The sequence below is a fragment of the Salvelinus namaycush genome, chromosome 14 (assembly GCF_016432855.1).
Source record: "Salvelinus namaycush isolate Seneca chromosome 14, SaNama_1.0, whole genome shotgun sequence".
Lineage (NCBI taxonomy): Eukaryota > Metazoa > Chordata > Actinopteri > Salmoniformes > Salmonidae > Salvelinus > Salvelinus namaycush.
This window is the reverse complement of record NC_052320.1, coordinates 18349527-18366013: the sequence shown is the minus strand read 5'-3', so window position 1 is coordinate 18366013 and position 16487 is coordinate 18349527. Positions and strand designations below refer to the sequence as shown.

Genomic DNA, 16487 nt, shown 5'->3' with positions numbered 1-16487 from the left:
TATTGTCACTAATTTGATATTCCCTGGTCTCCCAAAGCCACAGTAGAGTTATTACTTTACTCACAATTCATTTGTACATTTGATCAACTTTGTTAGATTTTTTGCAAATCAATTGATCTATTATCTATCGATATGGTTTGTAAGGTTTGTCTGAGACAAAGCTATGCTCCCTGGTACGCATTTGCGAATCCATGACCAAAAGGATATCTGCAGGGGGAGCGTATTTTTCGCTGTATGTGTCCTATTGGTCGCATAATACCTGTACGTTATGTACCCTTTGTGATTGGGCATACAGTCAAAGCCACCTCTGGTAACAGTTGCAGTTGATTTGCTAACTACCTGTATCGGGGCAACCAACTTCAATAATTGGCTGATTCCTCTAAAGAGACGCAGTTGATTGGTTAATCCGGTCGTATAGTAGCACTGACTGCATGAATTGCTAAAGCAACTGCTTTTTTTGTTTGTTGCTAAAGCGACTGCTGTTGATGCTATGACCTGGAGTTTGGTGTCAGCGTCACGCTGCATCTGGACCGGCCGTGTATGAAACTCATAACATTGTGTCAAGTGGTTACAGATAGAAGAAACGGACAAGTAAACCCATTTGACGGAACAACTGACTGAAGGGTTTGGAGGTAAAACACATAATTTTCCTCTCAAAAATATAAGCAAATCTGGAATGATGATGAGTCTCTTGGAAAAAGCGTCTTTCTCCCTCTGGCGGAGTAGCGTGTGGGGCTCGGCTGACTATCCAGACACCACGGTGTGTAGGTATTTTCTTATCTGATCATGAATGATGAGAAAGCATGGTCAGCGAATTTCATTAATAGCGGATAGCTATCCTTATCAAGTGAGCACAATAATGGAAGACTGTACTGCTACGACCTTTGCAAACGTTAGTGCGAAGACAACTGCACTGCGGATTAGGACGGATTTGTATGGCGCCTGCTAGCTAGCTATTTGTGAGTTGTGCCTTGTAAACCAGCATGTAAATTAATGTTGTGTGTTGTAGCTTGGGAAACAACATAAACCTGTCAGTTTGTGGAAGACTATTTGGGCCACTTATAGATTAAATATACGATATATTGATTTTTCAGAATAGCTTGCCTGGTACTGTCTGTAGTTGTCCATGAACGCACACAGCTGCCTGCATATCATATCATGCATTTTGTTGATGTACAGATGCTTCCCCCCCCAAAAAATAAACTGCTTGTCTTTTCCAACTATCAGAGACTTTGTTGATAACTATTTTACTGAGGGAAATGTACTTACTACGACTGTGATAAATGGTTGTGTCCCTAGCTATTTTAAGATTAATGTATTAATTGTAAATCGCTCTGGAAAACAGCATGTGCTAAAGAACTAGCATTTAAAATGTTAAGATAGTTTAGCCAGTAACCCTTCTCTGCTTACTTTGTCAGCATGCACGACGAGTGATGGTCACAGATGTTATTTCTGTTGGAACTTATACATTTTAAATTGTTATGTTCCCTATTAGAATATCCTTCTTTGTGATTATACCCCCCACCCCACTTTCCAAGGTTCTGTGCATAGCATGATGGGGTCCTTCAGCCGACAGGAGTTCTTCCATGAGCTTGTGGAGGGCTGCCTTCTGCCCACCACTCAGCAGGGCCTGGAGCAGGTCTGGCAGCTTCTGGTCATCTGCCTTCTATGCCGACTTCTCTGGATTCTGGGTGAGATTTCACATTCCTTTGTTTGAAATGTCACTTTCGGAATTTCATTGTCGCAGACATGATGAGTATTAGGAGAGTAATTTAGATTTGACATTTCTGAAAAATTATTATATAGAACTGAAGAACTACATGCATGTTTTACGACTGTCTACAACTACATGCTCTTACTATCTTCTGTGTTGTTGTTTTGTTGGCCTGGTCAGGCCTCCCATCCTATGTGAAACACCTGAGCACTGTGGCAGGAGGGTTCTACACCCTGTACCTGTTCTTTGAGCTCCACATGGTGTGGGTGGTACTGCTCAGTCTACTGTGCTACCTCATCCTCTTCCTCTGTCGACACTCCAGTAACCGGGCCACCTTCCTCTCCATCACCATCCTCATCTACCTGCTCATGGGGTAGGTAGGCCTTCTCTGTTACCAGGCAACAACATACAACTTTTTAAGTAAAGATAATTGATGATAAACAACTTGACTTAGTCCTTTTAGCTCCTAGTGGAGTAAACAGCCTCTAATTGGTCTACTGTTGACTTATCCAACCAGAGAGCTGCATATGATGGACACCACCACCTGGCACAAAATGAGAGGTTGGTTCATACTTTGTAATTCGTTTTTATATACGGTATCAGTCAAACATTTGGACACCTACTCATTCAAGGGATTTTCTTTATTTTTACTTTTTTCTACATTGTAGAATAATAGTGAAGACAAACTATGAAGTAACCAAAAATGTGTTGAACAAATCAAAATATATTTTATATTCTTCAAAGTAGCCACCCTTTGCCTTGATGACAACGTTGCACACTCTTGGCATTCTCTCAATCAGCTTCATGAGAAATGCTTTTCCAAAATCTTGGAGTTCTCACATATGCTGAGCTGGCTGCTTTTCCTTCCCTCTGCGGTCCAACTTATTCCAAACCATCTCAATTAGGTTGAGGTTTGGTGATTGTGGAGGCCAGGTCATCTGATGCAGCACTCCATCACTCTCTTTCTTGGTCATATAGCCCTTACACAGCCTGGAGGTGTGTTGGGTTATTGTCCTGTTGAAAAACAAATGATAGTCCCACTAAGCGCAAACCAGATGGGATAGTGTATCGCTGCAGAATGCTGTGGTAGCCATGCTGGTTAAGTGTGTCTTGAATTCTAAATGAATCACAGACCGTGTCACCAGCAAAGCATCCGCACACCATCACACCTCCTCTTCCATGCGTCACGGTGGGAACCACACATGCCGAGATAATCCGTTCACCTACTCTGCGTCTCACAAAGACACGGCGGTTGGAACCAAAAATCTCAAATTTGGATTCATCGGACCAAATGACAGATTTCCACTGGTCTAATGTCCATTGCTCGTGTTTCTTGGCCCAAGAAAGTCTCTTCTTCTTATTGGTGTCCTTTAGTAGTGGTTTCTTGGCAGCAATTTGACCATGAAAGCCTGATCCACACAGTCTCCTCTGAACAGTTGATTTTGAGATGTCTTTTACTTGAACTCTGTGAAGCATTTATTTAGGCTGCTATTTCTGAGGCTGGTAACTCTAATGAACTTATCCTCTGCAGCAGAGGTAAGTTGGGTCTTCTTTTCCTGTGGCGGTCCTCATGAGAGCCAGTTTCATCATAGCGCTTGATGGTTTTTGCGACTGCACTTGAAGAAACTTTCAAAGTTCTTGAAATTTTCCAGATTGACTGACCTTCATGTCTTAAAGTAATGATGGACTGTCGTTTCTCTTTGCTTATTTGAGCTGTTCTTACCATAATATGGACTTAGCCCTGTTTGGTAAAAGACCATCTTCTGTATACCACCCCTACCTTGTCACAACACAACTGATTGGCTCAAACACATTAAGAAGGAAAGAAATTCCACAAATTAACTTTTAACAAGGCACACCTGTTAATTGAAATGCATGACTACCTCAGGTGAAGCTGGTTGAGAGAATGCCAAGAGTGTGGAAAGCTGTCATCAAGGCAGAGGGTGGCTAATTTGAAGAATCTCAAATATAACATTTATTTCAAATTAGTTAACACTTTTTTGGTTACTGCATTATTCCATACAGTTGAAGTCTGAAGTTTATATACACCTTAGCCAAATACATTTAAACTCAGTTTTACACAATTCCTGACATTTAATCCTAGTAAAAATTCCCTGTCTTAGGTCAGTTAGGATCACCACTTTATTTTAAGAATGTGAAATGTCAGAATAATAGTAGAGAATGATTTATTTCAGCTTTTATTTCATTCATCACATTCCCAGTGGGTCAGAAGTTTACATACACTCAATTAGTATTTGGTAGCATTGCCTTTTAAATTGTTTAACTTGGGTCAAACGTTTTGGGAAGCTTTCCACAAGCTTCCCACAATAAATACATTTTTGCCCATTCCTCCTGACAGAGCTGTTGTAACTGAGTCAGGTTTGTAGGCCTCTGCTGGCACATGCTTTTTCAGTTCTGCCCACAAATTTTCTATAGGTTTGAGGTCAGGGCATTGAGATGGCCACTCCAATACCTTGACTTTGTTGTCCTTAAGCCATTTTGCCACAACTTTGGAAGTATGCTTGGGGTCAGTGTCCATTTGGAAGACCCATTTGCGACCAAGCTTTAACTTCCTGACTGATGTTTTGAGATGTTGCTTCAATATATCCACATAATTTTCCATCCTCCTGATGCCATCTATTTTGTGAAGTGCCCCAGTCCCTCCTGCAGGAAAGCACCCCCACAACATGATGCTGCCACCCCTGTGCTTCACAGGAGGGATGGTGTTCTTCGGCTTGCAAGCATCCCCCTTTTTCCTCCAAACATAACGAGGGTCATTATGGACAAACAATTCTATTATATCAGACCAGAGGACATTTCTCCAAAAAGTATGATCTTTGTCCCCATGTGCAGTTGCAAATCGTGGTCTGGCTTTTTTTATGGCGGTTTTGTAGCAGTGGCTTCTTCCTTGCTGAGCAGCCTTTCAGGTTATGTCGATATAGGACTTGTTTTACTGTGGATATAGATACTTTTGTACCTGTTTCCTGCAGCATCTTCACAAGGTCCTTTGCTGTTGTTCTGGGATTGATTTGCACTTTCGCACCAAAGTACGTTCATCTCTAGGAGACAGAACGTGTCTCCTTCCTGAGCGGTATGACGGCTGTGTGGTTCCATGGTGTTTATACTTGCGTACTATTGTTTGTACAGATGAACGTGGTACCTTCAGGCGTTTGGAAATTGCTACAACCAGACTTGTAGAAGTCTACAATTTTTTTTCTGAGGTCTTGGCTGATTTCTTTTGATTTTCTCATGATGTCAATCAGAGGCACTGCGTTTGAAGGTAGGATTTGAAATACATCCACAGGTACATCTCCAATTGACTCAGGCTAATTGACATCATTTATCAGAAGATTCTAAAGCCATGACATCATTTTCTGGAATTTTCCAAGCTGTTTAAAGGCACTGTCAATTTAGTGTATGTAAACTTCTGACCCACTGGATTTGTGATACAGTGAAATAATCTGTCTGTAAACAATTGTTGGAAAAATGACTTGTGTCATGCACAAAGTAGATGTCCTAACCGACTTGCCAAAACTATTGTTTGTTAATAAGAAATTTGTGGAGTGGTTGAAACACTATTTAAAACTAGTGTATGTAAACTTCCGACTTCAACTGTATGTGTTTTTTCATAGTTTTTATGTCTTCACTATTGTTCTACAATGTATAAAATAGTAAAAATAAAGAAAAACCCTTGAATTAGTAGGTGTGTCTAAACTTGACTGGTACTGTGTATCCCCCAAAACCCTGTGAAAGATTCATTAACAGGTTACAACTATGTGTTGTACATGCAAACATTATCAATGTGATGAATATTTCAAGTCTCACTGAGTTCTGTGTCTGCAGGTTCCCAGATGGTGGTTGCCATGAAGGTCATCTCTCTAGCCTTTGACCTGGATCGAGGTGTGGTGGCTAATGTGCCTTCTCCTGTGGAGTTCATGGGCTATATCTACTTTGTTGGGACTATCATATTTGGGCCCTGGATCAGCTTTAACAGCTACAGAGAGGCTATAGAGGGCCGCAAACTGGTAAGTTCAGTGTTAAGTCCTGTCTAGAGCAGAGGGATACGGAAGGAGATAGATGAAGGATATTGAGAGAGAGAGGGATGGTATTTAGATGTTCTCCTCGTCTTCCTCAGAGTTTCTCCTGGATATGGAAAGTGTGTGTCAGCTGGGTGAAGAGCCAGCTGTGTCTGATCACCTCTAACTGTGTTGCTCCCTACCTCTTCCCTTACTTCATCCCCATCTACGAAGACAAGCTGCTACGCAAGTAAGTGGATGACCTAACCTCTTATTGCTGTTGTAATGATTTACTGTAGGTCATAGAAAGCATCCACAGACATTGATGTTTGATTGTTCAAAAACAAGTGGAACGTAAATGTTTTTTGTAGGAAAGATGTTTGAGTAATGTTTTTCTGTAGTGTAATGCACACTCTTATTTGTTTCTTTTTCACCCTTTAAATAAATGTTCTTACTTTGCCTTGGCTCTGTCCCCAGCAAAACAAAACGGAAGATCAGGTAATTATTTATCAGATTTTATGACAATACAATATCCTCCATCTGTCTCTGTAATTTATTTTATGTTGCATGTCCATTTCTAACTCACCAGCTCTTCCACCTTCCTGACACCTGCACGTCTGTATCCCCATCATTCCTACAACCGCGTCTCTCTGTCCTGTCCACTCATGCCATGAGACTTAAGAGTGAGTGTGTATCAGTTAAATGTATTAAATAAAATAAATGGTGATAACTGATTAACATTTTCCTTCAATTGTTTGCTGCGCAGAGGTTCTGTGGCAAGGTATGTTTAATGCCATTTATATTATAATGGAAAATTGTATTGTTAGGTCCAATGCAGTAGTTTTAATCTCAATATTAAATAATTTCTGCTTAACAATTAAGTACCTTACTATGATTGTTTTCAATTAAATGTTCAAAAAGAAACTTAGCAAAGAGCATTTTCTCAAGCAAGAAAAAATAAAATAAACTTAAGTTGGAAAAGTGCAGTGTGAAGGTGCGACAGTGGGAAAGAAGTGCTCGTATGCACCTCTGCTCACATCAATTGCGTTTGGTTGGGGAATCTGGTGGGAGAACAAGTAAACATTTGAGTGGGGAGGGGAAAACTGAAAACTAGCTGTTATTGGCAGAAAGGTTGGGAACACTCTTTCTTATTAGTCTATTTACCACATCACCAGGCAGGCCAAAACTACATCCCACCAAAACAGGCTGAAATTTCAGGCAGTCTTTTCAAACAGCTCTTACACTAATAGGGCATGATTTAAATATTTAAAACAATTTCACAGTATTATTCCAACCTCATAGTGTGGAAATATACACTGCTCAAAAAAATAAAGGGAACACTAAAATAACACATCCTAGATCTGAATGAATGAAATATTCTTATTAAATATTTTTTTCTTTACATAGTTGAATGTGCTGACAATAAAATCACACAAATTATCAATGGAAATCAAATGTATCAACCCATGGAGGTCTGGATTTGGAGTCACACTCAAAATTAAAGTGGAAAACCACACTACAGGCTGATCCAACTTTGATGTAATGTCCTTAAAACAAGTCAAAATGAGGCTCAGTAGTGTGTGTGGCCTCCGCGTGCCTGTATGACCTCCCTACAACGCCTGGGCATGCTCCTGATGAGGTGGCGGATGGTCTCCTGAGGGATCTCCTCCCAGACCTGGACTAAAGCATCCGCCAACTCCTGGACAGTCTGTGGTGCAACGTGGCGTTGGTGGATGGAGCGAGACATGATGTGCTCAATTGGATTCATTGGGAACGGGCGGGCCAGTCCATAGCATCAATGCCTTCCTCTTGCAGGAACTGCTGACACACTCCAGCCACATGAGGTCTAGCATTGTCTTGCATTAGGAGGAACCCAGGGCCAACCGCACCAGCATATGGTCTCACAAGGGGTCTGAGGATCTCATCTCGGTACCTAATGGCAGTCAGGCTACCACTGGCGAGCACATGGAGGGCTGTGCGGCCCCCCAAAGAAATGCCACCCCACACCATGACTGACCCACCGCCAAACCGGTCATGCTGGAGGATGTTGCAGGCAGCAGAACGTTTTCCACGGTGTCTCCAGACTCTGTAACGTCTGTCACATGTGCTCAGTGTGAACCTGCTTTCATCTGTGAAGAGCACAGGGCGCCAGTGGCGAATTTGCCAATCTTGGTGTTCTCTGGCAAATGCCAAACGTCCTGCACGGTGTTGGGCTGTAAGCACAACCCCCACCTGTGGACGTCGGGCCCTCATACCACCCTCATGGAGTCTGTTTCTGACCGTTTGAGCAGACACATGCACATTTGTGGCCTGCTGGAGGTCATTTTGCAGGGCTCTGGCAGTGCTCCTCCTGCTCCTCCTTGCACAAAGGCGGAGGTAGCGGTCCTGCTGCTGGGTTGTTGCCCTCCTACGGCCTCCTCCACAACTCCTGATGTACTGGCCTGTCTCCTGGTAGCGCCTCCATGCTCTGGACACTACGCTGACAGACACAGCAAACCTTCTTGCCACAGCTCGCATTGATGTGCAATCCTGGATGAGCTGCACTACCTGAGCCACTTGTGTGGGTTGTAGATTCCGTCTCATGCTACCACTAGAGTGAAAGCACTGCCAGCATTCAAAAGTGACCAAAACATCAGCCAGGAAGCATAGGAACTGAGAAGTGGTCTGTGGTCACCACCTGCAGAACCACTCCTTTATTGGGGGTGTCTTGCTAATTGCCTATAATTTCCACCTGTTGTCTATTCCATTTGCACAACAGCATGTGAAATGTATTGTCAATCAGTGTTGCTTCCTAAGTGGACAGTTTGATTTCACAGAAGTGTGATTGACTTGGAGTTACATTGTGTTGTTTAAGTGTTCCCTTTATTTTTTTGAGCAGTGTATATACAGCACAGGAAAATAACGTAAGTGTGATTTGAGGCTTTTATTTTGACAGGTGTCTTCTAATCTAACCTTCTTCCATTGACCTCTAGGTGGCTCCTGGCCTATGAGAATGCACTCTCATTCCACTTCAGCAACTACTTTGTGGGTTACCTGAGTGAGACCACCACCACTCTGGCTGGAGCAGGCTTTACTGAGGAGAAAGACAACCTCAAATGGTCAGGGCATTAAAGCGTCATGGTGACTAAGCTTGGCATAGACTTGCCATAAGTTACAGTGCATTCGGAAAGTATTCAGACCCCTTGACTTTTTCCACATTTTCTTACGTTAGTCTTATTCTCAAAAGGATCATAAAGTTTTTCCCCCTCATTAATCTACACACAATGCCCCATAATGACTGTTAGGTTCTAATTCTCAGAGAAAAAACTCAACGGACACTGAAAGATTAACCAAGTTTATTCTTCCCAGAGGATTAATACAGCTACATTAGACAAACACATTTTCACACAAGCACTGATATTTAACACTTCCGCCTAGGCTGAGTCTCCTCCTACACATCTATACAAACATTGTATATTTTCTGCTAGCCAGGACACTAAGTGATACGGGCCATAAACTTTTATTTCTCCCTTAACGTGGCCTGATCTCACCCCCCCCAATCACTAATCCATGGCTCTCTCCCCTTATCAATGCCTGCCACGTGATCGCTTCCCGGCACTCAATATTTCAATAGGATACCTGATATAATGTAAACGTTATACATTACCCTCTCCCTCAGTGACATGAATAAGTATATTTCATATTCTCAGAACCCAACGTGACTAAGCAAAAACAGGTTTCGATTTTTTTTGCAAATGTATATATCAAAGAGAAAAAAAAGTATTCAGACCCTTTACTCAGTACTTTTTTGAAGCACTGTTGGCTGCAATTACAGCCTTAAGTCTTGGGTACGACGCTACAAGCTTGGCACACCTGTATTTGGGGAGTTTCTCCCATTCTTCTCTGCAGATCCTCTCAAGCTCTCAGGTTGGATGGGGAGCGTCGCTGCACAGATATTTTCAGGTCTCTCCAGAGATGTTCGATCATGTTCAAGTCCGGGCTCTGGCTGGGCTACTCAAGGACATTCAGAGACTTGTCCCGTAGCCACTCCATTGTCTTGGCTGTGTGCTTAGGGTCGTTGTCCTGTATGAAGGTGAACCTCGCCCCAGTGTGAGGTCCTGAGCGCTCAGGAGCAGGTTTTCATCAAAGATCTCTCTGTACGTTACTCCGTTCATCTTTCGCTCAATCCTGACTAGTCTCCCGGTCCCTGCGGGCTGAAAACATCCCCACAGCATGATGCTGCCACCCATGCTTCACCGTAGCGACGGTGCCAGGTTTCCTCTAGATGTGACGCATGGCTTTCAGGCCAAAGACTTCAATCTTGGTTTCATCAGACGTGAGTCTTGTTTCTCACTGTCTGAGAGTCCTTTAGGTGCCTGTTGGCAAACTCCAAGCGGGCTGTCATGTACCTTTTTACTGAGGAGTAGCTTCTGTCTGGCCACTCTACCGTAAAGGCCTGATTGGTGGAGTGCTGCAGAGATGGTTGTCCTTCTGGAAGGTTCTCCCATCTCCCCAGAGCAACTCTGGAGCTCTGTCAAAGTGACCATCGGGTTCTTGGTCACCTCCCTGACCATGGCCCTTCTCCCCCGATTGCTCAGTTTGGCCGGGTGGCCAGCTCTAGGAAGAATCTTGGTGGTTCCAAACTTCTTCCATTTAAGAATGATGGAGGCCACTGTGTTCTTGGGGACCTTCAATGCTGCAGAAATGTTTTGGTACCCTTCCCCACATCTGTGCCTCGACACAATCCTATCTTAGAGCTCTACGGACAATTCCATCAACCTCGTGGCTTGGTTTTTGCTCTGACATGCACTGTCAACTATGGGACCTTATATAGACAGGTGTGTGTGTGTGCCTTTCCAAATCATATACAATCAATTTCAAGTTGTAGAAACATCTGAAGGATGATCAATGGAAACAAGATGCACCTGAGCTCAGTTTTGAGTCTCAGAGCAAAAGGACTGAATACTTGTGTAAATTAGGATCTGTTTTTCCCGAATGCACTGTAAATATCTTATTTGGCCCCCTCCTAGTTCTCTTTCCCCCTTCAAACAGCCCAACTGAAATGCATGTGTTTTATTCTCCAGGGATATGATGGTTGCTAGGCCCCTGCATGTGGAGTTTCCCAGGTCTATGGTGGAGGTGGCCACCTCATGGAATCTGCCCATGTCCAGATGGCTCAACACCTGTAAGCTTTCTGTGAAATGGGACAAATTTACATCATTGTTACTCTGCCTATAAAGACCTTACTTTGAACCAAATACACAAAATTAATACAACTTATTTTTTTTTTACTTTTCAGTTGCCTCTACAATTTAAATGTAAAGCAGTGAAAATCCCAACTCAATTACTCCATTTGAACCAGAATACAAACTTGATTCCCATTAAACTGTTTCTGTCTGATCACCCAGATGTTTTTACCAGTGCTCGCAACCTTGGAACCTTTTCAGCCATCCTAGTGACATACACAGCCAGTGCACTTCTACATGTGAGTATGCACAAGCAGGTGTGGGTGTGAGTGCAGGTGTGTAAGAGATTTTCTTACCATTGTCTCCTTTGGCCTTTAGGGTCTCAGCTTCCACCTGGGTGCAGTGCTACTGTCTCTCGGGTTCATCACGTATATTGAGCATGGTAAGTCCATAAAAGAAATAGCCTGCTATTCAAAAGTAACCCTTTGCTAATTTTATTTAAGCTCCACGTTACCTTTCAGTGATAACACTATTTACATCTGGAGAATAACTTTAGGTGACATATAGAGTTTGTTTATTACTAATGAACAATCAATTAACTTGGCTTTGTGGCACAAAGCACGGCAAATGCTGAGTAGGTATGAATCATTGTGAATTATATTTGATCTGCCTGAGACTAATTTTATTGGATTTTCCTCTGTTCCAGTTTTGCGGAAGAGATTGGCAGCCATTTTTAATGCGTGTATTCTGTCAAAGAAATGCCAGCCAAACTGTTCTCACACGAACAATAAGGTATGGTTTAAATATTTTATTTGTGTGATATTTATGCATAATGGAATTTTCATATGTAAAGTCTAAAAGAATTGTCAATATTGTCCCCATGCAAATGGTCCATACAACGTTTCACAATATCTCTTATACTTAAAGGAAAAATCTACCCAAATCCATTCAGTACTATAATTTACAGTGTTAAATAACACTAATATGTGAGAACAATATTTTTTTGTGAACAAATGTTTCATTTTGACGTTATAAGGTTGGTAGAAACATGGAAAATCGTTGTGGAAATCTGTTGTAGCTCAAGTCGACTACAAAATCCACAATGCAATGCTCTAATGGCTGGCTGGCTAGCAAACGTAGCAACACACAATAATACCAAAGACAATATTAGCATGTAACGTAGCTAGTTAGCTGTTAAATTGGCTAAACAAACTGCACTATCAATTTAGGCGTCTACAATGTCACCATATTCAACCTGCAGATCGATGTGTCTCACAGAGTGGAGTCTAACATTCGCAACGGCAGATATACTTTTGAGGAGACGTTGCCCATGCTACGTCAATGGGCCGTGCGGTGCATTCTGGGACAAGGAGTTCTCTCCTGCAAGGAGTAAATAGGAGTATTGGGCGCCAGTTCAAAACCCAACATTAGCACGAATTCCGTCAACAAGAAGTAACACATAACAAATATTTCCCGAGATGTGAGATGATTCACTTGCTATCCGTGATATCGCGTAACTTTGGGATCGTGACATTACATACTTTCGAGGAAAATCTGCACCTTTCTCAACATATACACTGACTTTGAGAAGGGATTGCATGACGATTAGCTTAGCAACCGCCTGATGCAGCATGAAAACGTGAAGACTGTCAACCAATCGCGCTGGGTGGGGTGTTATACATTCCTTCATTCATCGGATTCCTATCTCCTTTCTATAATATCTCTGGCAATGGCACCATGTAATACACCCTGAACTAAATAGGAAAAATGTGCTAGACCCTCCATTAAATTACATATTTCTCGAGGTAGGAATATCGCAAAAATATGATCAATGGCTCATTCAAAAGAAGACATCCTCCTGACATCGGCCAGTATTGAAATATGACATATATGATAGATGTTTTCGCAATCTAAAAGTTGTATTCCTATTAACTTCTTACGGCTGAAATCCCGTTAACGGGATCGATATGACAACAACCAGTGGAAGTGCAGGGCCCCAAATTCAAACAACAGAAATCTCATAATTACAATTCCTCAAACACACAAGTATTATACACCATTTTAAAGATGAACTTGTTGTTAATCCCACCACAGTGTCCGATTTTCAAAAAGGCTTTACGACGAAAGCATACCATGCGATTATGTTAGGTCAGCACCTAGTCACAGAAAAACACAGCCATTTTTCCAGCCAAAGAGAGGAGTCACAAAAAGCAGAAATAGAGAAAATGAATCACTAACCTTTGTTCTTCATCAGATGACACTCATAGGACTTCATGTTACACAATACATGTATGTTTTGTTCTATAAAGTTCATATTTATATCCAAAAATCGCAGTTTACATTGGCGCGTTATGTTCAGTAATGTTTTGCTTCCAAAACATCCGGTGATTTTGCAGAGAGCCACATCAATTTACAGAAATACTCATAATAAACATTGATAAAAGATACAAGTGTTATGCATGGAACTTTAGATAAACTTCTCCTTAATGCAACCGCTGTGTCAGATTTCAAAAAAGCTTTACGGAAAAAGCACACCATGCAATAATCTGAGTACAGCGCTCAGAGTCCAAAACAAGCCATACAGATACCCGCCATGTTGTGGAGTCAACAGAAGTCAGAAATAGCATTATAAATATTCAATGACCTTTGATGATCTTCATCAGAATGCACTCCCAGGAATCCCAGTTCCACAATAAATGTTTGTTTTGTTCGATAAAGTCCATAATTTATGTCCAAATACCTCCTTTTTGTTTGCGCGTTTAGTTCACAAATCCAAATTCACGAGGCGCAGGCCAGACAAAAAGTTAAAAAATTCCATTACAGTTCGTAGAAACATGTCAAACGATGTATAGAATCAATCTTTAAGATGTTTTTATCATAAATCTTCAATAATGTTTAAACCGGAGAATTCCTTTGTCTTTAGAAAGGAACGCAGCTACCACGGGCGTGCGCCTGACTGAGCTCATGGCATTCTGCCAGACCTCTTCCTCAATCAGCTCTTATTCTCTCCTCCACAGTAGAACCTTGTTTCAGGCTTCTAAAGACTGTTGACATCTAGTGGAAGCCTTAGGAAGTGCAATATGACCACATAGACACTATATTGGATAGGCAAAGACTTGAAAACCTACAAACCTCAGATTTCCCACTTCCTGGTTGGATTTTTTCTCAGGTTTTTGCCTGCCATATTAGTTCTGTTATACTCAGACATCATTCAAACAGTTTTAGAAACTTCAGAGTGTTTTCTATCCAAATCTTCTAATAATTTGCATATCTTAGCTTCTGGGCCTGAGGAGCAGGCAGTTTACTCTGGGCACCTTATTCAGCCAAGCTACTCAATACTTCCCCCAGCCATAAGAAGTTAACTTCCAGTATAGTGAGAGCGACTCTATCACGGTGCAGCTGGATTTCTGCCTGCTTGAACGCCAATAAAAATGACCCAGGGAACTCAGATGCACAAAAACATAACATTCAAAATGGGTGAACCTTTCCTTTAATCGATGCCAAAAAATCACCAATAACAATGTTTGCAATCTCTTCTGCTCCTCCCATCCACACAGGTCCTGTGGGTGTACATCATTAACGTAGCCTTCAGCACCCTGGCTGTCTTCCACCTGGCATACCTGGGCTCTCTGTTCAACTCCAGTGTTGACTACATGGATGATGATGAGGAGGTAACTATTTACTGAATGGTGTCAGTCTCTAAGATGTTCAAATACATACATGACTCTGAGTCATCGTCAGATCTTTTAGAACGAAGCATTATGGTTGAGTTAGGCATTTCAAACCCATGTCTACGTTCTCTCCCTTTACAGAGTGAAGTGGCCAACCACACCATTCAGAAGTGGTCGGAGCTGAGCTGGGCCAGCCACTGGGTGACATTTGGCTGCTGGGTGCTCTACCGCATCATCCTCTAAATGTGTGTCTGTGTGAGAGTGAGAGAGCGAGCTGGGGATAGAGACGGTGAGAGAAATGAATCACCCCTATGTACAGTATATGAACTATTTTACTCAAGACCAACATGCAATGCTCAGGACACCGCCTAAGAGATTGGGCTATCTACTTACTGTAACCTGCTGGTGACAAACTATTTTTGATACTCTTCAAATAATGCCCCACTCTTCCTTAATCGCATAATTTTGTTTTTAATCACATTTTGTTTGAGCTGCTGCATTTGTCCCTTGTGGAAAGACTGATCAGTATCTGCTGTCTGACATCTCACTGTGATTCTCAATCAATACCCATCCTGTCAGCATGGCAGTGGTCATTCATTCACTCTTTTATGGACTGCTAAGAACCCGTTCACTAGTTTTCAGAAGTGATTCCAGAATATACCATTTAAGTGTTGTTTTCCTGTTCCTCTATTAGACTGCTATATATTTTTCTATTACAACCTAATTAGTTATTACATCTGTAGAGTATGTAAAACCCAGGTTTGAGATTAGGAAAGTGTCTTTCTGTTTGTATGACAGCACAAAACAGAATTATAAGGCAGCAACTTTCCTTTGTGGATTTTAGTAGAAATAATAGAAGTTTTTCATGTTTTTTATTTATGGAAATAATCATGTCAATTGGTGCCAAATTTTAGCCAGTTTTTCCATTGTCCTGTTAATAACTATGTAACTGTGATATATTTTACAAATTATTGTAGTTGTCAAGAAAGAATACGAAAGTCTTTACTTGGTCAGTCAGAGTTCTTCATGTTGCTGTAAAGCGGATTATGAAAATACATAATACATGCATCGAAAACAGGAAGTTAAGATGACGTTTGAAGTTGCATCAGTAACTAAAGGCTTTGGTCATTTTCTATATCCTGCTCTTTTTTTTTTAAACATGTTTTTAAGGAAATTAATTATTTCTAGTTCAATGCATACTGCTCCTGAACATACTGCACATAAACTGAATCGTACTGCTGCTGGTTATCCCACACATCCCATTCCTTACCGACAGATTCTACAGTACCTGTTATGTTTACGTAGATCTGTACACGAGAGATTACATATACCATCATTTAGTAGGCTTTCCCTTAGAATACAAGGTTCAACTCATTTGCCATGCAATGCACAAGAAAATATTTTTATAGCTAAACCAAGATAGACCACAACCTGTTTCCAATGTGAACAAATGAGTCATAGTGGGCAGAACAAGCAAGGAGGTAGGCAGAGCCAAGCGCGAGCTAGCGAAATCCTATTGGCCTGTTCTAGCATGCATCTGCACATTTTCGGTTAGGGAATGCGTACTCTGAAGTGTGCGTGTGCAATAACTCAATTCGCCTTTGCACACCTAAACAAAGCAATTTTTTAAAATTTTACTTTGATAAACGGTAAAGTCTACAAAACTTAGTCCACTTTGTTCATAACTGATTTATAGTTTTGGGAGCAGAACTGTATTGAGATCAAATGTTTAATTTGCAGAATGGCCATCTCCTCCCACTGCTGGCCACTGGGCTTCCTCTCACTACCATATTTGGTAGTGAGTGGAAACGCCAAACGGATGCTTTACCTTTATACATCTGGTGAAATATCTGTCTCATTGTTCTATCTGTGGCACAAGTGCACAGCCTTAGCACACCACCTTTCACCACTGTCCTAGTGA

The 16487-nt window shown here is 41.6% G+C and overlaps 1 protein-coding gene across 1 annotated transcript; it reads left to right on the top strand.

The window, feature by feature from the left end:
* The first annotated feature begins 1555 nt into the window (after window positions 1-1555).
* Window positions 1556-14809, top strand: LOC120058875 (protein-serine O-palmitoleoyltransferase porcupine-like). Its single transcript, XM_039007616.1, has 12 exons — window positions 1556-1691; window positions 1895-2087; window positions 2232-2275; window positions 5558-5739; window positions 5850-5980; window positions 8703-8828; window positions 10794-10894; window positions 11118-11194; window positions 11274-11337; window positions 11602-11687; window positions 14453-14539; window positions 14708-14809. Exons 1-12 carry the CDS (start codon window positions 1556-1558, stop codon window positions 14807-14809), a joined length of 1329 nt encoding a protein of 442 aa, XP_038863544.1.
* The last annotated feature ends 1678 nt before the right edge of the window (window positions 14810-16487 follow it).